The sequence below is a fragment of the Arachis stenosperma genome, chromosome 3 (genome assembly GCF_014773155.1).
Source record: "Arachis stenosperma cultivar V10309 chromosome 3, arast.V10309.gnm1.PFL2, whole genome shotgun sequence".
Classification (NCBI taxonomy): Eukaryota; Viridiplantae; Streptophyta; class Magnoliopsida; order Fabales; family Fabaceae; genus Arachis; species Arachis stenosperma.
This window is the reverse complement of record NC_080379.1, coordinates 170,601,978-170,627,596: the sequence shown is the minus strand read 5'-3', so window position 1 is coordinate 170,627,596 and position 25,619 is coordinate 170,601,978. Positions and strand designations below refer to the sequence as shown.

Genomic DNA, 25,619 nt, shown 5'->3' with positions numbered 1-25,619 from the left:
AAGATTGAAAACAAAAAAAATTTAAACCTAAACCATAAAAATCAAAATCATATTTAACCTATGACAATATAATGTCATCCTCTAAATTTTTACTTTTATACCAAACACACTTCGAAAATATTAAAGATATTTTATTTTTATATTCAAAAGTCACGCTTCACATAATATAATTTATTAATTTTCATAAGATGGAACATATTTCAATAGTAAATTATCTATGAGTGGTCAAACCTGATAAATTTATGATAATAATATAGGTTAAGTACATTATTATAGGTTCAATAACTACTGTAAATTGTATTTATATCCTGGTCTAAAAAACATAGCCAGACCCAAATGAATAAAAGCTTACTCAATAAAAGTGGCATCATCTACTCCTTTTCGATTTCATAAAAGTTGGGCGCAACGACAACCAACTCAACCTACTTATATGAATGAATCTCAACTAACTTCTACTTATCTAAAAATGAGATCTTAACAATCTTCTTAATAAAAGGGAACGGTTATCCACTATCAAATGTGAAATTACTCTAAAAGATGGTTATCAATTCTACTATAAATACATTGACACCCTCAGATATATTCAGAACTCAATCTACTAAAAACCTGCCTAAAACTTATGCTAACTTAAGCATCGCAGTCCCTTGAAGGTACCACCCCCACGTCATTACGAGGAACTCGGACGGTGGCACCTCGGCTACGAAACAAGTCAGACACTGTCTCAGAAGGAGTTTGGATCTCATGTCCAGTCCTAAATACAATCCAATTTCAGGTAACCCTCGAAACATTGACGCTATTGCCAGAACCTAGAGCTCAACCCTTGATAATGGCGGATCATCAATGTCAACATAGGCAAACAACATCCAACTTCAGATATATATAAAAAAGAAGTGGTGATCCACTTTGAAGATTTCTGCCTCCATGATAATAGACTAATAGTGCCGATCTATTCACCAGGACAGAAAAATAAACCACAAATACCCACTCATGATAATGGAACATTTGCATGTTCCAAATATACAGGGTTTATGAAGAAAAAATAATAAATAAAATGTCTCATATTGATTAGTAACTGAAGAAAGAATGAAAAACATTGTTGGTGAAAATAATGAAACCTTTCTTTCCCACTTAAGTTTATACCAGAAAATGCAACAACAACCCATTCGAATGCAACCTACCAAGTTTACTATAGGCGACAAAAAACCATGGAAATAAATATTGGAATACAGTTCCTATGGATACCGAAAATCCCGTACTGGGTAGACAATATCAAATGAAGATGATGATTCTGTTTCTACAGTTAAATTAGATTAAATTCACTATCATCAAAGAAAAGAAGAGGGGATGACAAAACGCTCCCTCAGTATCCCATCCCTCTCTTTGTTCGCAGCAACAATCCCCACCTCAATCTCGCCATCGACGGCTATAACACCCTAAATTTTAGCACCTCATGATCGTACTAAAATCTCAGGCGTTACTTACCTCTAAACCTTTTAATTCTATATTATTTTTATTTAATATTGAGCCTTTCGCGAATACGAACCGAAACTTTCACCAAGAAAACGAAGAGTCAGTACTTTAAATCATCTAATAAAAAAATTATATATATCCACGTAACGTTATGTACATAAACTTACTCAAAGATTCTCAAATACAACGCCTACCCTCTAAAAACTAAAACAATAAATGATGAGGGGAAAATAAAATCTAACAACTCAACTTGTAAACAGAATCTTCTATGTTCTTGTAGTTTCGCACTAAGCCTTCGCACCTGTAACTGAAAGCGGTAGAGATAGGGGGTAAGAATTGGGGAGTTTTTAGTAGGGTCGGGGGTTAGAAGTTAAGTTCGTTTCATTATGTTCATAATAAATAACAACAGTTAACAAAGTATAATCCAACTCAGCAATTACAGAACATAGAATCCAATCACAAACACACACAATCATAAAAAACACAATCACAAATAAATATGCACAAACAAGTTTGATGCATGTCTATTCCTAGTGCAGGTAATGAGCTCATCTGTCTGTTTCGACCCACTCCCGACGTAACTCAGCAAACTTTGTCTGAGTTTGGTTTCCAGTGCCATAACCTCTGTAAGCAACCTCTGTCTTACAGGTGCGACCCTCTTGAGCCAATGTATGCAAACATAACCTCTTTAAGCAACCTCGGTCTTACAGGTGAGGCTCTCTAGCCAATGTATGTATCAATAACCTCTGTAAACAACATCTGTCTTACAGGTGCGACCATCCCCTGAATTGGCCGATGTATCTCTAGAAAGTAAATCTCAGTGGACTACCATATCTCTGCTCATCTTCAACAATTACACAATCATTCCAGCTCGTTCTCAGTGCCAAACAATATCTCTACTTATTTCCTTTTCTTTTCGTTCTTTCTTTCGTTTTTTTATTCCTACTCTCTGCTCTCCTGTGGTAGAGATTCTTTAGATTCTTTTAATCTTTTCTTTTCTTTCTCATCATTTTTTTAATTCCTTACTTTCAACATCACAAACTATCTTCACATTCTTCTCTCATCTTTCCCTAAATATTTTATGAAGAGAGGATCATGAGATCCTTAACTTAGATTTGTCTTTCTAAAATTTTTAGAAAATTTTGTCTATTTACCAAGGTTGCGAGAATCAGACCGGTCATTGAACCGGTTAAGTAACTAGTTCAATGGTTCAACTGGGTTGAACCTGTTTAATTCAATATATAATTAAATCGGTTCATGAAAAACGACTTGGCCAAAAACAAGTTGTATAAAGAAAGCAAGCCGTACATAACATCAAAACGACTTGTAATATCAGGTCATCAAACGAAAACTTTTAAGAAAGAAACAACTCCATTACAACAAAATGATAACGCACGGAAAAATCGCACAAATGGTTACGGAATAGTGTTATGAAAACGTTACATCATTCAAATCATGTTGAGTTGTCCGACCTCCTCGCCTTCAGACCTCAAAACTACTAAACGACTTTTCCATAGCTCAACATTTCGACTTAGTCATCTAATTGCTCAAGCCCGACTTCATAAAGCTCGACCTCGAGTAGAAGCACTGTTCATATATTGGTGCAAAAAACATAACCAAGTCCAAAATGAATAAAAGTCCACCCAACAAAGGTAGCCTCATCTACTCCTACCCAACCTCATAGAGGTCGGGCGCAACGACAACCGACTCAACCGTACTTATCTGAATGAATCTCAACTAACTCCTACTCATCTATAAATGAGATCTTAATAATCATTCGAACAAAAAGGAACGGTTATCCACTATCAAAGGTAGTTATCAACTCTACTATAAATATACTGACACCCTCAGGTCTCAGGTATATTCATGACCTAATCTACTAAAAATCTGTCTAAAACCCATAATAACTTAAGTATCGAAATCTTTTGTAAGTACTACTCTCCACCTCCTCATGAAAAACTCGAACTGCGACACCTCGGCTACAAAATAAGTTGGATACTATCTCAAAAAGAGTCTAAATCTCATGTCCAAAACCAAATACAACTCAATTTCAGGTAATCCTCATAACAGATTATTATGAATTTAATATACATTACTAAAAAAATATTAAAAGGTTCTTTTTTTATTAGTAATTAGTCAGTAATATTTAAAAATTTGATTAAAAATATTAGTCAATATAAATTAAAATTATCGATTTTTTTAAACTTAAAAAAAAAAAGAACCGAGACATTCCTTAATTGTGGGGTGGTTTGTCTCTGAACGGAGAGTAAAGTTATCAACGAAATTAAAGAAAAAATATACCAAAGCAAGTCGGCTAAAAAATAATCGTGGCATAAGAGCAAGGTATTCCTATAAATCACTATAACTTATAATGAGTTCAATTAGAAAATTATTTTTTTTCTGTTAATATCAATTAATTTTTTTAAAATTAATTTTTTTATTTTTAATTTTAAAACTTTAACTTTAAATTTTAATTCTAAATCATATTCTTAAATCCTAATCTTCCAAAAAATGAGGGTAAAAAAATAATTCTATAATAAAAAATTGACTAAATTGATTAAAAATTAATTTTTTAATTATTTATATATAATTTGAATCTAACTAGAGTCAAAATTTTTCAATCAATGTTAGTCAATATTTTAAATTTTATCTTAAATTTTAAATTTAAATTTTAAATCATAAATCTCAAATTTTAATTTTAATTTCTAAATTTTCAGAAAAAATAGCTTAAAAAAATAATTTTACAAAAAGAGAAAATCGCTAATGTGTTGAAGAAAGTTCAACCACGTGTCACTCACGATTTTCTTCATCAGTTCATCTGCTTCATCTTAATTCCTAGAACTAGAAAAAGACTTGTTTTTTCTTAAACTTCCCCCCTTCAATGCTTCGTAGATATCATTTAAAGTCTGTGAAACTTTATGCTTTTTGCTTATTTTTAAGTACGGATTGAGATTTCACAGGAGTATGGATGCCAATTAAACACTTGACATGCATGGCAGAATTGGAAGACAAGAATCTCGTGTTCGGTTTTAATCTACCCATATTCAGAAGCAAATTGAAACGTGACTAATCTAAATCAACCGAGTCGACTTACAATAGAGATTATCTCTCCTACAACTATTTTTCACTTACAGAACTCAAATTTGAGTAGTTACTAAAAATAGTAAGTGTTGAAGACTAATGAAAGAGAGTCCCCCTCTCCCCCTTACATCTATTAGTTACTAAAAATACTAAGAATATCAGGATGAGATGACATCCAGTTATTTATACATGAAAGAAGCTCTTTTTATGGTTTTAACTAAAACCAGCTCATCAATAAAAGAGAATTAACAATATCTATTATACTATCAAAACTAATACTAGGAAATCATACAGTTGGTGTGCCACATCTTCAGAGAATATAAAAACATAACCAACTTTCATCCTGATTACTACAGGGATATGTATTGGTTATCCTGGCTTAATTAGAGAATAAAATTGACCTAAGTAGAAAGCAGCCATGAGTAGACATACCTTGATATCTAAAAATACAATCTGACTTATTAGAAAAAGTATTTCATCCTGTCATCCCTCCTCATGGCATTATATACAGCTTGGACCTGAAAAATACAACATTCCACATCAAGGTACATTCTCTCAGCCTTAATTGCATAAAGATTCAAAAAGCTACAACATAATATCAGATAAATTGAAATTCACATTACATCGTAGCATAACCTACCCTCCACCCAGGTAAAAATAAGCTATGAATATTTACTCTTACAGAGTGGAAAGGGAGAAAAGGAAAGAACAGCCAAAATGACCTGCTCACTGGAAACAACTTCAATGGGTCCAATATTTACAGATACATATTTGCCCCCTGATGATGACTTCTGCTTCACACATCCCTGAAACATGATGTCAAATGTTATGCAGATCTAACATTATATGGCATTTGTGAAGTCCTCCTCAAATGCTGGACAAAAAGTAAAGGTAAAATATATTGAGAAGAGTTAAATCATCCAACTTTTCACAATTTTCATGTAGCAAAACTCAATTGAAGCAGGGTTTCTTAGGGAACAAGGCTCTCACTTGGTAGGGTTTGAGGAGGGTAATGACTAACGAATACAGCCTTATCCCTGAAAGTAAAGAAACTTTTTTTCCAAAATCTGAGTCTGTAAGCCTCCAAATCACAAGGCAACCCTACTGTTGTGCTAAAACTCACCCTCTTGCAAGATTTAATAACTAAAGTTGAATCTATTAAAGCTTGGCATATATTCTTATGTGACTAATCTCGGTTGGAACCGAACTTGCACTCAGTCTATTTGCAAGTCCTCATTTATGATCCATAGTGTTCATTATTGTGATAATATATTCATTGCAAACATTCTCGTGTGTCAACCAGGAAATATCATTGATTTGAACAGCTTGTAATACCAGAGGTCAGCAACCAAGCTACAGCAATAAATATTTTGTCACTTTGGCTACCCTGTTGTAATCGTATTAATTGAAAGGAAACTGAAGTATCACCTAAAAGTTTGTTTATCTTTTGACAGAAGATCTCAACATTTACCACATTCATCCAAAGATTGTAGAACTAAAATCATTTCTAGATCCCAGTCATGAGTTAACCACGAACTTTAAGCTAACTTACAAGTGCATTCAAGATAATCAAGATGTTCCACAGCATCATAGAGAGTGCAAGCGAGAGAAGTGTTGCAAGTTGCAACCAAGGCCTAGACTACATTAGGGACTTTACATAGTGGGAATGTTTGGTTAACTCCCATTTATTAGGCATAAGTCAAGAAACTGCCAACAAGAAGTTAGATACATAAGAGATCCATAGACATTTCAGAGCTAACATTGGCATTGGGCAAGCTTGAAGATGTTTTCACAATGAGAATGCCTTACATCATGCAGGGGCATTACCAGTTAGTCCCTATTTCCTAATCAGTGCTCATGAAACATATAATTACAGCTACACAGAGTTGATATCGTTTTCTATTTCAATTAATTAATATATTGCTATAAGTTGTAGTTTTAGCAGCAAAAAAAAAAAAAGTAAAATTATAAAATAGAAGATGAGTGAGAGAGAGAATTGAAACAAAACCTGAGGAATTGGGTGTTGGATAACAGATTGAACGGCAAGGACCATGGCTTGCACAAAATCGTCACCTCCAATTCCAATTGCGGTGAACCCTCGAACACTTGGATACGAGTTGACCTTCTGATCCAATGCGAGCCATTCATCATAATCAGCGTGGGTGCCACCGCTCTTGGATATCTCTGTTGCAACCCCAATCAGGAGACATTAGAATTGATAATGCGATTACAAAGCTGCATAATGAATTTATGTTGAAATTACCGGAAGGTTGTTGAGGTGGAGGTTCTTGATGGTCGTGAGACGGCGTCGATTCATGGTGAGAGCAAGAGGTAGGCGGTTGCGGAGGACGAAAGCGGCGAGAGGCAATGTGAATGGGCGTGAGACTGGAATGGTGAATACAAGGCCGGGGTAGGAAGGGTTGTAAAGCCATGGCCGAACGAATCATGCTCCTCAACGCCATTCTTCTTTCTTTCTTGTCAATGCCTCTAATAACCCATATTTTGGAACCTATACTTTCAATCAACAAAAAAATTAATTTGTTTTGTTGGTTTAAATTTAACCCACGTTATCTTGATGAAATAGATAAGGTTTTTTATACTTGTTAATAGTTATAGCTTATAGCTTTTAAAATCTAAGTAACAAACAATATAAAAGAATGAGGTCATTAATGACATTTTTAAGACGGTCTTAATAAACAATTGAATACTTGATACGACAAAATTAATGACATTTTTAATGTAGGGTTGGTATAACTGCAAAACATAATCGGCATTCCGGAGAGATTAGGGGGAGAGTGTTGGGGAGGGTGCATCTGGTGTTAAGGAGGGATCTTTTCTCAAGGATTTAAAAGTGTCTTTTTGTGATAAAGTGGTGGATTGGTGGAGGCTTCTCAGCTAACATTTCTGATCATGGATTCTTCTCTTGTTGGTAGTCGTTTGGCTACCATTGTTGGCAAGTAAGCGGATCCCAAGTCTCCGAGTGTCAGTTTCTTTAAAGAAGCTCTCAAGGTATTAGCTAAACCATATATAGGGACTATATTAGTAAAAGTTTTTGGTAAGACTCTGAGCTATTCAGCTATGGTGTTCAAACTCAAATATGTATGAAAACTATGAGATGAGTATGAAGTAATGGACGTTGGTTACGGTTACTTTCTGATCAAGTGTGACTTACTTGAGGATAGGGAGAAGATTCTTTTGGGTGGTCCATGGATGATTTAAGCATTTACTTTAGCCGCCCCAATGAGGCTTTTTTGGCACTACATTAGTTTGGATTCGTATTGTGGAACTAAATATTTTTTACTATTACGCATTGCTTCAACTATAGGCAAGCCGATCAATATAGATTTGGCCACGAAGGCTGCAAAGAGGGGAAGATTTGCTCATGCATGTGTGGAGATTGATTTGGGGCTTCTAGTTGTTTCTCAGATTCTAGTGGATGGGTGCACTTTTAATGTTGAATGTGAAAGTTTAGATCTTATTTGTAGCTCTTGCAAATGCTATGGACATGTAGAAGTGGATTGTAGAATGAAGTCACTTTGTTGGAATCGTCAAAAGAGAAGCAACCTTCCGTTGACAATCATGCTCCGGCAACCGGGATGGTGAATGATGATGCACCGGAGGAGGCACATAGTGGTGCAGCGGCTGAGATCCAACACGGTGAAACAGTGGAGATTCAAAATTCGAATCCATTCGACTCTGGAAAGAATAAAAAATTTGATTCTCTACCTAACGTAAATTCAGATTTTGTGCCTCAAGCATGCATGAGGATGCTAAAGAAAACGGTTAAGTGTATCAACAGATTTTGTGCCTTCAAGAATGCATGAGCATGACCACTATTGTAAAAACTCAAAAATTTTAACAATTAAATAAAGTTACATTGATTATCTGAACTCGAACTTTTGAAATATCAACCATCTAATACAATTAATAGATGCTCCAAGTCTACGTCGATTATTCTCAATTTTTTCCGATATTTATCGTTCATAAGAGTATCAACATGTTGTGATTGCTTCATCAAATCATCACATAATTTCGATGCCCTTTGATGAAATAAATTGAGGCCTTTGCCAATATAATTCAAAAGAGGACAATCTTTTTTATTATTTACCTTCTTTCAATTTTTGAAACTGTTTTTAATGAAAGCATTTGAACTTGTGTTGATTGAAGATTTCGTAACAAATAAGTAGCATGGTAAATAATATAAAACATCATATTCAATAGAATACTCTAACCATAAAGGATATAGTTCAAATTAAGAAGCTTGAAAACGACGACGATGACTTGTATTACTCAAGAATGGATAATTATTAAATATTGGTTGATTTAGTCCAACTTTAAGATAAGCTCGATGAATTTCATCTCTTTTACTTTGATGAAACCTCTGAATCATTGGTCAAATTTCTGGATCTCTTACCAAATGACATACTTCTATTTGTTCAAGATTAAGCCGTGGGTGCTTTGACTTTAAACTATCTTATTGAGGAGTTAAAGTATTTATGTTTGATGCCTCAAGTATTGAAGAGGTTGGTGTTGATGTAATAATATTAGAAACATCTTCATTCTTCTGATTAGTCTTTTTAAAAAAAGTGCCTATTATTTTCATCTTACTCATGATTCAACTAAATTCCTACAATTGAGAATTTACATAGATAATAAAGTAAACATTATGCAACTTAACTAAACTCAATTAATTTTACTTTTTGCAAATCAATCATATCAATGTCACAAACAATTAATAATGAGAGAAAAAAATTAAAAACAATATATGCTAGGATAACATTATAATTACATGATTATTATATTCAATTTCTTTCAAAAACCTAAAATATTATTATAAGATTATAAATTAGATAAATAAATAAATACATAAATTATTTAAAAAAATAAATAAAAGAAATAACTTAAAAAGAGAAGAATGAGAGATGATAATGAAAAACTAAAGACTATTTTCTATTTTGTAAGTTGTAATAATAATAGAAATATAGAGCAATGTTTTGTTTTCTATTTAAAAAAAAAAGAAAAAAATTGAAAAAGTGATTTGTTAGCTTGTTGTTGTAGATTTTTTTCACTTTTAATATGGATTAAGACTTTTTTTTTTAAACTAAATATATGGCCCATGACCCAATAGTAATACTAATTTCAAATTATTTTTGCTGCACCCACTTTTTGAATGAGAATTACCAAAAGCCATATATTTTTCAAAAGGGGAAGCCAAACATTTTTTAAAGGGACCATTCTTTTATTTTTTATTATTTTTGTAAAGAACTTTGTTTGGGAGGGCACTGCCTCACCTCCATAATAGATAACTTCATTTCCAATAGTAACGATGACAAGACCTTGAAAAAAAAAAGTACTTAGAAGAAGAGACGATGACAATAACAAAGGAGGAAAAAGAAGAAGAAGCAACATCTGTATATACGAAGGAGAATAATAACGCGATGACTTAGTTGAAAATTTGGTTAAAAAAACGCTTTGTAACCTAAATCTATTGTTATTTTTATATTTATGCATTACATTTAGTTATAATGGATAAAATTTAAAAATATATATATTTAGTTAGAATATCTAAGACATTAACACTTGCATAGTATGAGGAGTATGTGTTTGGACCAATATGTCTTCACAATTTTTCAAAATTCTAAACTTACCCTGCCTCTACTTGTCACTTTACCTCTTCCTCTAACTCTATTATTTTACCCTAAACCAGTAACCGCCTGTCAAAGGAACCTGATTGGCAAAGAGGAGCTCTGACCTAAAACACGTTACACAAGCTCATTAAGAGAGACACCAGAGTCGAATCCTTAGATAGACAGATGAATGGGACTTGAGGAAGAAATGTGAAGCATGGACAAAAATTGGAGAAAGCAGATTCCTTGGGCAAGTTAGCCACTTTGAAAAATCATGATCCACTCGGTGTGAAGTGAAAGATATGCACACACCAAGCAACAATACGAACAAATGGAGCTATCAACTGACTCAGCAATCACCACCGTATGCTGTATGCATGCACATTCTTAACATGTCCTACATAGCAATTGCACACACACATTCAAATTTTAAACGTGCAATATTGTTTGGGTTGAACTTGCCGACCGATTTCCATGTACAAGTAACTCTGATTGGTTCTTCATATGTAGGTGCTTTCTACAGTACTATTAAGTAACACAGTACATTTAGTTTATTTGAAATTTCATTATGAAACGATTCAACCATTTTTCACGTGTCATATAACTGAACTAACATGAATGTAGTATGTTCAGTAATTGGACAAGAAATTTCTCCTCCGACATACAACGGACTACTGTTTATTGATCGGTTATTAACTCTAGGATTGACCAATGCAAGTTGCTATAGTGGCAAGTTGGTTAAAATATTGAAGAGAAAGATATGCAAAAGTGTGCAGTTAAGACATGCTAAGAGAAATTGATAGCATAAGCATCAAATGGAAAAAGCTCTGTCCTTTAATTTAAGGTTTTGCACATCACTCCAAGTATCATAACATACTTGACACATCACATTAAAATAATTTCCTTCCATATTCCAATCCACAACCAAAATAATCATAGGACAGAGGCCAACACTTGCACAACAAATTCCCATCTGCCAATAAAATGTAAAAACTTTTATAATGAGAAAACTAATTAGTAATTACAGTGTATTGTTATAGCGATTGTATAAACTAATAATCCCCTCTGTGTCTTACAATCATCATCCATCATATCATATAATATATTACATTAAATATAATAACATATTCCATTCATTTAGGATGAGAAACGAACACCAGGAATAATTCAAAACAAAAATAACACCAAACTGGTTCACTCAGCTGGGAGGGGGACGGTTCGTAGGCCTTACCGCAATCCTAGCTGGTATAGGTCGGCCGGTTCCGGTTCCACCACAACTGCTGCAAGCCATGCGACCAGAACCGGCGCATGTTCGGCACCCTACGTCGCCATCGGACCAACGGGAACAGATGCAGGTGACCCGGCCGGTTCCGTTGCAAGAAGGGCAGCGAGGGAAGGATCCGGCCATGGTGTTGGGGTTGTTGTCCATGACTGACTTGACGAGAACCGCTCCGGCAAGGACGCTGAGACCGGTGGCCAGCTGAGTTAACACGATTGGACCCATTTTGGTTTGGTTTGTGGGAGATAAGGGAATATGGAAGAGAAAAGAAAGAAGAGTATGATTTTTTGCGTAGTTAGAGTTATATTGTGGCTGTGGATTGTGGTGATGGTGGTGGTGTGAATGATTTTTTTTAGATTTGGTAAAGTAAAAGAAAAAAAAAGATTAGTTAAATGATAAAAGTGGTTGCGGAATTGTACACGTAGAAGGCGTTGTGTCTGGTGGCTGATATGAGAACCGGGTTTGGAGTTTTATGTAGGGACCAGAGATCCTTTGCTTGCTTGTTTGGATTCCCTTCCACTTGCTTACTTCTTCTATTCACCGAGTTGGAGTCAGACACCCTTTTCAATTCCATTTCCCACTCTCTTATCTTGCCTCCTTCACCTCTTGCCTCTTGGTTTAATCAATTTTTCTCTTTTGACTAAAATTCTAATGGAAAAGAAAAAATTCATTCGTATTTTCTTCTTTTTGTTAATATTGGGAATTTAAACATTTTCGGAATCATAAAATTAATTAAATTTGAAGAAAAATATTTAATAAATGTTCAAAATCGGAGAAGTATTCTTGTTATGTTTTAAGAACCTTGGCCAAATTTATTCACTGCTTTCTAACCCCAAACCAATAACAATATTAGAACAAAATAGATCATGCATGCAAAATATCTTTTACATTTTTTTGGTAGAGATACAAAAAAAGTTACCCAGTTTGGCTAAACAACTTAAACAAGGACTTTTATTAATAACAGCTTATAAATAAGTTATTTTGTGTTTGAATTTTTAGTCATAGAAATACTTATTTTAAAGTTGTAGCGTTTGGATAAATAATTCAAAAAATTAATTTTTTTTACAAAAAATAAATATTAAAACAACGATGATAACAAATACTTTTTAATATTGAATGCTAATTTTATATAACCTAATCACTAATATTACAATTATTTAGGCAATTAATTTTTTATTTACTCTCTTATTAGTTCCATTTTTTAGGTAGAAACTGGTTTTTCTACTTCATCTTCACTCATAACGGTGCTCTTGTATGTGGTAAATAGTAATATAATTTTAATTCACAATAATCTTGATGGCAATGCCAAAGAAATTATTGTGTAGTTAGTGTTTGCTGTTTTATTATGTATGATATGGTAGATAAAAATAAAAAATAAATGTGAAATGTGTGTCAATGTATATTTTGTTGTTGTTTTTTATTTTTTTTTTACTTTTATTAGAATTTCCTCCTCTTTTATTGGGATCACAAACTTGTTATAACTAACCATAAAAATAATAGCAGCTATATAAAAATAAAATCACATAGAAAAAAAATTAAAACTGAAATTTTATACCATACACAATGTTAAATACAAATTTAATAATAAAAATAGAGTGGTAAAATGATAAAAAAATGGAAGGAATATATGCAATAGGTGGTTTAGATGGAGGGTCAATATTTTCAGCAGATAAATCATTACGTGAAAATGATGGTGAAAGGCCAATGCTTCTAGCAGATGTAACCTTGGGTGAAAATGATGGTAGGTTTAGTATTTTCAGTATTTTTTTTAAAAAGCAAAGAATAATGATGTGGTTGGACGGAGGCTACACTAAAAGTTACGCTGCACTGGTAAAATGTCGCCGTTTCATTTTTGGCGCCAAAATAGAATATAAACGTCGTCTTTTAGGGTATTTTGAGAAGTTTTAACTCCAACATGTTAAAATCTCTCAAAATACTTTAATTGAAGTCGTTTATGTTCTATTTGGACGCATAAATGAAACGACGACATTTTATCAATTCAGCGTGGCTTTCAATGTGGCCTCCGTCCAACTACTTCATCGAAAAGTATTTCAAAGACGACCATTGTTAAATTCAGGGACAAATTTAGAAAAATTTTAAGTTCAGAGACAATATTAAAATTTGACTGTAAGTTCAAGAATCACTTTAAATATTAACTAAAAAAACACAAGTCAAAGGATGATCACACAGGGCCACCGCTTTCATGGCCACAGGCTCCTAAACCTCATCTGACGGGGCAAACCATTCCATAGAGTCAACTAAGCCATTAACCCCAATATAGCAAGATTCTCAGCCACAAAATTTAATTTCCTAGGAGCAACATTGAAATGAACCACTCCAAAAGAATAAGGTCAGCAATTCATGCTAGAAGATCAGTGACATTCGACCGACTTGTATATTAAAGGCGTTGAGGCTATTAAATTCACAAACAACATGCTGACAGTCACACTCACGGGCCAGAAGGAGACCTCTCCAAATCGCTACTAGTTTACAACAAAAACGGAGCCACCCGAGAGCTTTCCAACAACGCCTTTCACCCAGTTACCAATGTCATCACAGAGAACACAACCAAAACTGGCTCTATTATTGCCTTGAACAAGACTAGCATCACAATAGACCTTCACCCATCCATTCACCATCCATTCCTCGGGGTTCCCAGGTCTTAAAAGAATACCGCTTCAAGAGGGTGGAAGAGTTTTGGAGACAAGTCTGCCATTCATGAGCCATATGCAGAGACGCAAATGCAATTCTCTCCACGGACTAGACATCCTCAGTGTTGAAGATAGCATTATTGCTGTAACATTCTATCATTCAATTGTTTTATATTTAAGTCATAATTTAATGATGGGTTGGTGCTACAACACAAAGCTGAGATATAAATACTTATGTATAGGAAAAGATATTAAGCTAGAAGCCTATAAATAAAAGAATTTAAACCTCGAATAAATGACAATTCTCCAATTGTTCATACTCGGTATCATTCATAAGCGCATCAGAAAAGGTAGATAATTAAAAGTTTGAAGAAAAAATAAGGGTAAAAAAATATATATAAGTATATATAAATATCAACTAGTCTCAACTTGTGAAAATTACGCCAGGTAAAGTTACAACAGTAAAACAGTTTGATATACATAACTTATCTCTCCGCATATACATCAGAAGCCTCTAAAGACAAGTTTTCAAAATGAATACATCATATCATATGAGTTTTTCCAAAAGAAGGAGAGAATCTAAAACCAAAACAGAAGCAAAAAGTCTTTTGCGACATCTTCCAGATAAAACTTCCGCTCCTCTGAAGAGCGCTGGGACCTGCATTTGAAAAAACAGAAATAATATATTGGTGGGAACCCAAATCACCGGGTTTCCAGTAGGTAAAAGTGTCGAATCGATACAATATAAGGTAAGAGAAACTCTCTAAGCAATCTTAATCTTTAAAATTTTATTGATCAAAGTCTAGGGTTCTCACTAAACTAGAAAATGACAACTTATTGAGTGAATTTTTATTTTCTTTAGATGTGTTTGGATGAAAGGAAAATAAAAAAGAAATAAATGTTATAAAAAGATAATTTTACCTTTATATTATAATATATATTAAAAAAATGAAGGGAGTAGTATTGAAAGTAGTGAGAGAAACATTCTCTCCATTTTCTTTTCAATGTTGGAGAAAAAAAAAATTAGTAGACCCCACCATTTTTTTTCCATCCATTTTCTTTTTTCTCCAATTTTCTTCCACAACCAAACAATGAAAAATAATAATTTTCCTTCCCATTTTCTTTGCTCCCTCTTCTTTTCTTTCATTTTCATCTCAAACAAACAAAACATAAAAGCTGACCAAAGCCAAGTAATGGAAGAGTTCTGCCTCCACCTACCATTGAAGAAAAACCTACCAACCTCCAGAGAGATATAGCGCAATCGTAATCCCTAAGGCAATGGAGAATCGTTTCAGGTTCTCGATGACATCTCGGACAAATATCCAAGTCACTCGTATCCCTCCTATAACAAAGAACCGCTGTCGGAAGAGCCTCCTGAAGACAAAGCTACATAAGAAACTTGATTTTTTCTGGTATTGAGAATTTCCAAATCCATCTCTGATCAAGACTTTCATCCCAAGGAAAGTTTTTCTTGAGAAGCCACATGTAACCATCTCTAGAAGAATAAATATGAGAAGCTGTAGGAAGCCAACGCTATATAGGTTCAGCCCCCACTTGCATAGAAGGATTAAAAGAGATGATCATGGCCTTCATCTCTTCAAAAATAGGAGTAGCTAGCCTTTCCAAGTGCCATGAGTCATTGTACCACACATCACCTAGAGTAAGATAGAAATCTGTAATATGAATATAAGGGAGATCTTTGTGTAAAGGACCAAAGGAGCTCCAAGGAACATGCCAGAAGGACTGATACAGTCCTCTAGTACACCATCTATAGCCATCTTTTAAAAGATTCATCACCTTCTATAAGTTTTTCCTGCAACCTAAAGCATAGGCAGATTTGTTGAGTTCCAATGTCATCTTACCATTTATATATTTAGCCAACATGATTTGAACCCAAAGCTTCTCTGTGTTGTGAAAAAGTTGCCAAATTAGTTTTTTCAATAAAACAATGTTGACACACTTAGCATCTCTTATAGCAAGGCCCCCAAAATCTTTTAGGAGTCACAACCTTATTCCAACTAACTAAACTAAGACTCCTGCCAGAGATTTGACCCTTCCACAAAAATTGTCTCATCAATGAATTAAAATTCTCACAAATAGAATTATGGAAAGACAAACTTGCATGTGATAAATCGAGGTGTCATCGGTACATTGCAGTATTTGTGCATCATTAGGCTAGATATATCATTTGCAATAAGAAAGGTTAGTCAGTTTATGCATTGTCTTGAGGTATTTGCAATGCACTAAAGAGTATGGTCTATTGCTTAATCCAAACACGGATTATAGACTTTGCATGTGGTTCATATTTCAGAACAAGAACAGGTGGCAGATATTTTAACAAAGCCCCTTTCTGTAGGTGCATACCAGAGGTTAAAGAACAAACTTCAAGTGGTTCAAAGGCCTTACTCGAATTTGAGGGGAAGTGTTAAGGCTAGTGATAGAGAGCAAGAGCAATTAGAGTTCAAGAAAGCTCAAAATAGTGTGGTTTAACCGTCAATGTTGTGCAGTTTGTTATAAGTTGGTTAGGAAGCCTTTAACTTTATATATCAACAAGCCTAATACTCATTGTAATTAGTTAGCGTTTTTTACTCATTGTCAATATTCAACACTTGGTGCACTCATCAAGATTTGAACCCAAGTACAGCATATTAAGAGACATATAGTTTAACCAATTGAGATAGGCCTCAGCTGCGGTTCTTAAAATTCATATTCCATCTCATCAAAAGCAGAACCATGTTACGGAACATAGCAGAATTATATATATTTTCTGGCCCAAGTTACTAAGTAAGCAAGAACATTATTAATTTTTTTTTTGGACGGTGTGGGCGAATATTATCTGGCTTGGTATTTTGATATCTACATTAGGCTTAGCACAAACACTAGTTTTGATTATGCGGGCTGAAAATTGCATGCTGAAGGGAAATTCGTTACAAATCGACCCAAATCTCAACGTTCAGAATTGTTTGTTTGGTCTATTCTGACCCAAGACTAAAAAAACAAAGAAGGTTAGAAGCCTGTTTTATTTCTGGCTGTAGAAACCTCTTGATGCAGTCATGTCTAAAAAAAAAAAAAAAAACTTCTCTCTTAAAAGAATTTATTTTATTTTATTTTTCAATTATTTGTATGAATCACAAGAAAAGCAAGTTAATTAGAATACCCGGCATTTCAAAAGGCAAGTTAATTAGCCACAAGTTGTTTATTTGTTTTACTAATTCTTATCTTGATGTGTGAAGCAAAATCATCGCCTCCATTTGGCGAAGCATAAAGTGGATAAAAAAGGCAGAGGCATTGGTCACACAATGCATGCTTCTCTGTCCATTGGACCACACACACAGAATCTATTCAGCCTAGTCACCTCACTTCAAATCAATACCCGCCACAAATCGTTTCAATTCTAGATATTCCCCCCCTCCTCTGCTTTTGCCAACTTAGCTCCAAAACTTATTTCTTCACTTTTACTCAAATAATTCTTCACACCACTTTATTTTATAAAATGCCATTTTCCTTTAACTTACTTTTTATTCAATTTTAATATGATTATGAGAATTCCATCTCATATGCAAATGATATTGTTGTCTTTCTAATCCCTGAAGTAAACTATAATTTTAATCAAGAATATGAGTAAGGCTACATGTTACCTATTCTCTAAGAAATTTATAGTTCTTATCTGATTATTGAGCATAACGTTAGTGTAGCTCATAATTGGTATCTGAAATGAGAAAAGTTTGGTGCAAATATATTTGAACTGTCTGTCATCCACAAATTGCTTCAAGAAGTAAAGCGCCGACCAATGGATATAGTTTGGTGGAACATGGTCCTTTTAAGGAAGCAAATGGTGGTTAGCAATGATATGTGACTATGGCAATTAGTAGTAAAATTGCTTCACTTCTACCTACATTATTAACAAAGCTGTGTATTAGTAAACAAAGACCATGATTTTGATTTGTGATACTTTTTTCATGCAAGCATGTGCTACCAATTGTGATGTTTATTGTCCTTGTCCCTGAAACAATCTCCTAATCATGTCTCTTTGAGAATTATTATACCCTTAGATCTCAGAATCTAATGTATATAGACACAATTAAGTGGAAAGGTAGGATCTATGAGATCTCTAGATCTCTTTTTTGAGTGATTTAAGAGCAAACATTACTCCAGATGGGGCCTCTAGTTTTGTCCACAGTAATATATAGTTCTCTAATTCAATTCATGCATTGCATGGTCCTTTTCATTTCCTTTATTATTGGTTGCGGAGTCAACAAGCAAATGGGCATCATTGACTTGTGTGGGAGAAAGAACAACACTCTCATCCATCACTGCCTATTAACTATTTGAGTACTTCTTCTAAAGTACTAAATCATGTTACATTTGCTTCATATTATGCCCAATTTCCTTGCTAACTCCCTAAAGTCACAATATTATTTTGTCACCTTGTTAGTAAAATTCGTCCTAAAGCATTATCATTCTGTTTTCTATGTTCAGCTATTCATTATTACAAGCTCACATGGTATGAACAACTTTGCTACTCAAGATTATTGGTAACACTTTTAACTTATATTAAAATTAAGTGTGACCATGGATTCATTTTCAACCACAATGATAAAACAAGACAACATGGTATATAACTTGAGATGTAAAAAGTTACACACAAAGATTTTGCAACTTTTCGTTATTCTTGATTTTTTATCACAATTTCTTGAATCTAACTGCCCTACCCAATCCTAAACTGTCACAGATGGATGAGTGTGCATTTCCTTTGTATTCTTCCATTTTCATGATTGAACATTTTCTAGATCACAGTTTTGACAAGTGCACTAGAGTTTTCCAATATCATATGGAGCAAGTAGTTGGTGCATGCGTAACGGTCCTGATAACAAGGGAAACAAGTTTTGAAATATAAAATCTAACAAACTCGATAAATAATAAATGTGTAACAACTCTTCAATTATCAATAATACAGTAACAACTCTAATATTTATCAAGAGAATATATGTATGTAGAATATAGAATTGTTACTAATAATAAATGTTAACTACTGTTGTTAAGAAGCTGCACTCAACTATTATAATTAACAATATATTTGAGTGACACAAAATAGCCAAAATTTATTTTATTTAATATTTATTAATTATTATTAAAATTAATAAATACTGAATAAGATAAATTTAATTTTTTTAGAAATATTTAATAAAAAAAATATATTAACTAAGTTTTTAAAACTTATTACTTTTAGTTTTATTTAATACACACTGTAATAGATAAATACTAAATAAAATAATTTCAATCTATTTGATCTGATTAATTTTTGTCTTTTTAATATTATCCTTTTTTTTTCTAATATTACCGTATAATTAATTAATTAATTAATTAAGCAGTAGCAAGGGAGAAGTAGGTATATGAAGAGGTGGATACGAACGTCATGATGTATATACGGCATCTGATCCTTATTGTAGTATATATTTTTCTAATTATGATGAGTACCAAATTGGATACATAGTATTATAGCCCAAAATCACATTAATCATTCACCTATCAATCTATCATGAATAACACCAATGAATAAGACATCATGCAAACTTAAATACTCATACTAAAAATAATTATGAGTTGTAATCCTTCGTTTTCTTTCATTAATTTAGTGTCTATAATTTTTTTCGTCCTTGTTGATTGTGATTCCTTTTATACTTTATCCATTGAAAGGCACACATTGCGGACAGAGGTACAAGAAGTTCTTTCTTTTTTCCTCCTCGTTTTAGTCATGATTATTGCTCTCAAGGGAGGTTGACAAATACATTTATGGCCGCTAATTTAGTTAACTCAGCTCATCACATATTAAATTAAATTAAATTTCCATAGGAATAGGATATAAATTAAAGAATAAATCACACAAATAAAATAATTCCAATTTAAAACTACACAGATATCTCAAAATAGAATTGATTTCACGCTATGTCTTGAACGCTATTCTATAAATCAAATCAAATTGATTTAATTTCTGTTATTTACATGTTGATTCGATTTATCATGTAGGCACTGCATAAATAATAAAAATAAAATCAAATTTGATTCGGTTTACAACTTGTTCATATTATTGAATCGTTTATTTATTATTCATTAACTTTAAAATATAAATATCAATAAAAAAATATTTTAGTCAAAATTCAAATAAAATATTAAAAAATTAAAACAAATAAAAATAAAAATAAAAATTTTATATTTTAGTTCAAATTTCATAAAATCTATATTTTTATAAATTTATAAATTCAAAACAAAAGAACAAATAATTTCTAAAAGTTCATTAAAATTATCATTTAACTTTTTAGCATATAAAAAATTATTATTAAAATTTTTATATTAAAAATTTATTATAAAATATAGTCTTTCAAAATAACATATATAAAAATTAAAATTTAAATTTTTTTAGAATTAAAAATAATAGATAATTATATAATATAAACAAATTACCTATGTTTATACAATATCTAATTTTAAAAATATTTAAAATATTATATCAATTAAATTATCATTTAATTTATAAAATTAAATATAAAACAAACGCTTTGAAAACGTCAAGTGTTACTTCTAATTTTATGGGAGACATTGATTTTCAACTAGAATTACAAATAAATTTTAGCATTTTTTATCGTGCATTTTCAATAATTAGGATATTATATGTTGAAAAGTCAAATGATAAACATAAATTACAATTAAATTTAGCATTTTTTTATTTAGTATTTACTTTTTGTTTAAATCGAACGTATTTACATTTCAAAGAGGCTTGGTTTAATAAATTTTTTATTTTTTATAAGTTATAATATTTATATTTGGTAAATTAAATTAAAAGTGGTTTTTAATAAATATAAATAATAACAAATGTGTTTGGTAAAATAACTTTTAAAATTTAAAAATATTATAATAGATATTAATGTAAGAATTAAATTTAAATATTATTAGTTAATATACAAGGTTATATTAGACTTTTTAATTTTGATAAGTATAAGGCAACTTTAAAAAGCTCACCTTTAAGTTTTAGTTTGGTAAAACTTTTTGAATAAGTGTTTGTCCTTTTTAAAAACACAAGATTCTCATTTTGTGTTTGGTAAATGAGAAAGAGGTATGCTTGTACTTGCACCTTTTAAAAGATTATGATACTTTTAAGAGCAACTAATATTTTCAAAATTAGCTTGTACTTTTCAAAATTTAAAAATCTAACATAACCTCATATATTAATTAATTTTAAATTTAATGCTTAAATTTATGTGTTTTATAATATTTTAAATTTTAAAAGATATTTTACCAAACGTAATTATTGTTACTTATATTTATTAAGAGTCATTTTTAATTTGATTTACCAAACATAAATGCTATATTTTTAAAAAATAAAAATTTTATCAAACTAGCCTAAGTGATTTCAAAAGTACCTCTAACTTATAAAAATTACAAACACAAATACATAAACTTTTGATTTACCAAATGTAAAAAAGAAATGCTTGTACTTTTTCAACACAAGTATCTTTTTAAAAAATTTACTATACTAAACCTCAATTTTACCTATCAGTTATTCATATATGTATTTATATATTGGTAATGCTAGAAAAACAATAAAAAAATCTAAAATTTATCTTATTTAATGTTAATTAATTATTGTTAAAATTAATAAATATTAAATAAAATAAATTCTGAATGTTTTTGGCTAAATTTTATTTGTTACCAAACATTTTTATTTATATATCAATAAGAAGACAAAAATGAACATTTTAATAGAATACTTGTATATTTCTAATATAAAGGTAATTTAAATTTAATTTCTATTTCAACAATACCTTCAATTTAGTTTTGATGATTATTAATGAATTACCTATTAATTATATTTATTTGCTTGCTTATTTAGTTATATATTTAGATGTATGATTTCATTTAGTTATACAATTTCCTCCTTTGTGAGCTTAGCTTGTTGTGAACCATAAAAAATAAATCAATAAATAAATTCCAGTAATCTAAATCTATCTAACATGTAACTATATTTTCAACTTCTAGAAGTTTACCCTGGAAATTTGATGATAACCCGCATATATAATCACGATAAAATACCGACCAAAGCATCATAGTCTTTTTATATATACAAAAACCTAAGTGAATTATTGTTTCTAATAAAACCTAATCTGCCAAATTCTAACTCCAAATGAAATTGCCGGCGGTCATTTAATTTGGACGGCCACACATCTAATTAATTTCAACTGACTCCCCAATTATATATACAAGATTTAACTGAGCTAATTAGATTAGTAGCACTACTAAACAAGTTCGTTGTTATCCACTGAAATTTTATAATGAGAAATGATTTGAAGGCGTAATTAGATAGGAAGTAAGTGTCGAACCATGACGCATTGCTTGTTATTTTGCAAGATGCATGCATACATTTACATACGCCACAGTCGAAGCCTCAACACTCAACTATAAATTACACAAGACATGTTTGTCTTTTTTAAAAATCATGACATTGATTATGATATATGAAAATGATATAAGGCTTTGATATCTCTCTCAATTTTGTGGCTGGCTTTTATTTATTGTTTCTTTTTCTTGTTTAGGTTGGAAAGTTTGCTACAACTTTCTTTTGGTTTTCTTTCTTTATGTTGTGACGCGACCGGGTTCCACATTTTGGCTTCAAAAATAATATTATGATTAGTCACTTCTAGATAGAACGATGGACAGAATTAGCTTGAACTCATATTTAACCTTTATTTAAAAGAAAATGAAAATCAGAAATTAAGTTGGGTTTTAATTAATTTATTTTAATTCTTAAAAATTATAATTGTAATGTTTAAAAAGAAAACCTTGACCCTCTTCTCTTTCAAGATGTCCAAATGATTCGCTCTATTCCATTATTTATAAAATACACACCCTCTTTTTTAATAAGATTAAAATAGCATAGTCAATGAGTAATAGCTCAAATGACATAGTCTCCCCATACTCAATTAAGAGGTTGCAGGTTTGAGTCTCCTATCTTTGGTAAAAAAAAAAAAAGAGATTAAAATAGCATATACACTTTAGTCTATTTTACCAAGATATTCATTAATAATTATTATAATTATACATATAAAATAATGATAACTATTTGGTTGATTCTATAATAATAATAATAATAATAATAATAATAATAATAATAATAATAATAATAATAATAATAATAATAATTTTTATTTATTCTTAATATTTTATAACATAATATATATATATATAATATTTTAAGTTATTACAAAAATATATAATTTAAATTCTTGATCTATTTCATGGTTAAAGATAAAATACTAAAAATAATAAAAATTATTAATTACATTAATAATGATGAAATATATAAAAAATTTAATTATATATTTTGTGACAAGTTAAAAATTTTATATTATATGATAAAATATTAAAATTAAATAAAATCTATTAAAATAATCTATATTTGTATATTATTAATTGAATTAATCAAATAATTATAACTTTTATATATATATATATATATATATATATTTGGTGGATATTTTGGTCAAATAAATTAAAATGTATATTATTTTAAAGTTATAGAAAAAGTGTATAGTTTATAAATAAAAAAGAGAGAGTCTCATTTTATTTTAAAATTATCTTTTAACAGAGTACATTTTAAGTAAAATATGAAAAATTTCTTAATAATTTCACAAACCAATACAAGTTTATATATAGAATATAGTATTTGTATGAAAAACTTACTAAAAAACTTGTTTTGTTCAGCGAAATACTTAGACGACAAAGAAATGCTTATACGATTTTTAATACTAGTATGTATGGTCGCCTGGTCGGTATTAGTTTAGTTAATTACAGATTTTGCATTTAATAGAAAGTCAACATATATTAATTTGAATTTTAAAGATATACATGCGTTGTTTTTACTTTAAAGTATTGACAAGTGGGGTATCAGTAGTAGCACTATAATTTTTTTTTACCGAAGAAGATGGAGAGATTCGAACCCACAATTTTTTAGGTGCGTATGAGAAGATTATGCTATTTGAGTTATAGTTCGTTGAAAATAATAGAACTATATAAATTGTCTGTTTGATGTATTTTTATTTTTCAATAGTATTAACTGAATAAATATTTTTGGTAACTTAATACCAATAAATAAATAAAATAAATATTTTGATAACTAAATTTAATTAAGTTAATTGAATAATTTACTAGTTTAACAAAAATAATTATATAACACGTGCATGTATCATAAAAAAGATAGGATATTTGTACTTATATCTGTCTTGAGTGTGAACGAAATACTTTCTATGAATCTAATAACAATTAACGTTGGACCTAAAAAAATTCATCTGAAGAGGAAGATTTGGTAGAAATGAGCACTAAAAAAATAAAAATGAATGGCAAATAACTATAAAAAAAAAAAACTATGGAGGCTATCCAAAAAAAAGAAGCATCAGAATTTGCTATAGAGGAACTAAAAGATACACTTATGAGAAGGATACAGGCTGCTAATATTGTAACAACCAGCAATAAACTTTTTTATAAGGATAGGGTTATAGGGTTATGAGTGATGGTTTAGACAAGTTGAACCTGTATGAGATTGTAAAGATGGTAACTGAAAATTACATTTCTAATGAGGATCCTATGGAACGTATGGAGAGATGAATACGATGAATAGTGTGTAAGGAATAAAAATGAAAAACAGTACGTAAAGGAGGGTCATGCAAAATCAGCACCAATGAGTGAGAGGAAAAAGTTGGTTATTGGAAATGGACAGCTGTCAAACGATCCTTCAATTCAAGAAATCAGGAGAAGCACGAGGGGGAGGGTCATTAATAGAACCATGGACGACTTTGCGTGGTAGCTAGGCAGTGGTAACCTCAATTCCTTCTGAAATTCCTCCTCTGCTCTTCTTTCCTTTTCTCCAATTCTTCCTTCTTTCTAGTCTAATTTCTTCTTTCTATTCTTGTTCAGGTGCTAATGGTTGTGGCTAAACCTTGGCAATTCCCATCATTTACTGAGACTACATTCTGCTTTTCTTTTCTTTATTTGTATGAGACTCTACTACTGTTACATTGCATTGCTTACTAAAGTACCACTGTACTTCCTGACTAGTATTACTCAATAAAACTTATTCATACTAGTTCATCCTTACATTGGTGCTTTCATTAGCCATGGCGGTGGCCGATAACACCCGGATGAAAGGGATGGAAGCGGATATTAAGCGATTGTTCCAGATGATTGAGACGGTCTCCGAGGAGAACAGAACCTAGCGAGCTCGAGCTTCTGAGGCGACAGATCTCAAGCTAAATGCGATCCAGTCCTCCCTTGCTCAGCTTCTCAACGAGCGTCCTCGCGATCGTTCCCCGTCCCGTGATTCCCGGCATGGTTCGAACTCAGGCTACGATACTTTCACACGCAATGGTCCTCATCTCTAAAGGGTGAACTTTGATCTACCTAAGTTTAATGGTTCCGATGCCCTGGGTTGGATTTTTTCTCTTGATCAGTATTTTGAGTTCT

The 25,619-nt window shown here is 31.5% G+C and overlaps 2 protein-coding genes across 4 annotated transcripts; both read right to left on the bottom strand.

Moving 5' to 3' along the window:
* Positions 1–1,613: 1,613 nt before the first annotated feature.
* Positions 1,614–7,715, bottom strand: LOC130969773 (uncharacterized). 2 transcript variants are annotated; one of them, XM_057895659.1, is made up of 5 exons: positions 6,815–7,715; positions 6,560–6,735; positions 5,274–5,357; positions 4,984–5,069; positions 1,614–1,777 (listed from the first exon to the last, which is right to left on the bottom strand). In XM_057895659.1, exons 1-4 carry the CDS (start codon positions 7,011–7,013, stop codon positions 5,013–5,015), a joined length of 516 nt encoding a protein of 171 aa, XP_057751642.1. In that variant the 5' UTR covers positions 7,014–7,715; the 3' UTR covers positions 1,614–1,777; positions 4,984–5,012. The 2 variants fall into 2 exon arrangements, with proteins under 2 accessions (XP_057751642.1, XP_057751641.1); XM_057895658.1 differs by lacking the exon at positions 1,614–1,777 and having other exon boundaries at positions 4,352–5,069; positions 6,815–7,713.
* A 2,406-nt stretch (positions 7,716–10,121) lies between these two features.
* Positions 10,122–11,940, bottom strand: LOC130967410 (uncharacterized). 2 transcript variants are annotated; one of them, XM_057892258.1, is made up of 2 exons: positions 11,410–11,915; positions 10,122–10,575 (listed from the first exon to the last, which is right to left on the bottom strand). In XM_057892258.1, exons 1-2 carry the CDS (start codon positions 11,680–11,682, stop codon positions 10,528–10,530), a joined length of 321 nt encoding a protein of 106 aa, XP_057748241.1. In that variant the 5' UTR covers positions 11,683–11,915; the 3' UTR covers positions 10,122–10,527. The 2 variants fall into 2 exon arrangements, with proteins under 2 accessions (XP_057748241.1, XP_057748240.1); XM_057892257.1 differs by lacking the exon at positions 10,122–10,575 and adding an exon at positions 10,627–11,151 and having other exon boundaries at positions 11,410–11,940.
* Positions 11,941–25,619: the final 13,679 nt, after the last annotated feature.

Excerpts from the sequence above, each read along its gene's own strand:
- LOC130969773 (XM_057895659.1), bottom strand. The coding sequence starts at position 7,013 with ATGGCGTTGAGGAGCATGATTCGTTCGGCCATGGCTTTACAACCCTTC. Across the intron at positions 5,358-6,559 it reads TCCAACACCCAATTCCTCAG|GGATGTGTGAAGCAGAAGTC; the intron begins GTTTTGTTTCAA and ends ATCATGTTTCAG. Across the intron at positions 5,070-5,273 it reads AAGTTGTTTCCAGTGAGCAG|GTCCAAGCTGTATATAATGC; the intron begins GTCATTTTGGCT and ends TGTATTTTTCAG.
- LOC130967410 (XM_057892257.1), bottom strand. The coding sequence starts at position 11,682 with ATGGGTCCAATCGTGTTAACTCAGCTGGCCACCGGTCTCAGCGTCCTT. Across the intron at positions 11,152-11,409 it reads CTATACCAGCTAGGATTGCG|ATGGGAATTTGTTGTGCAAG; the intron begins GTAAGGCCTACG and ends TTTTATTGGCAG.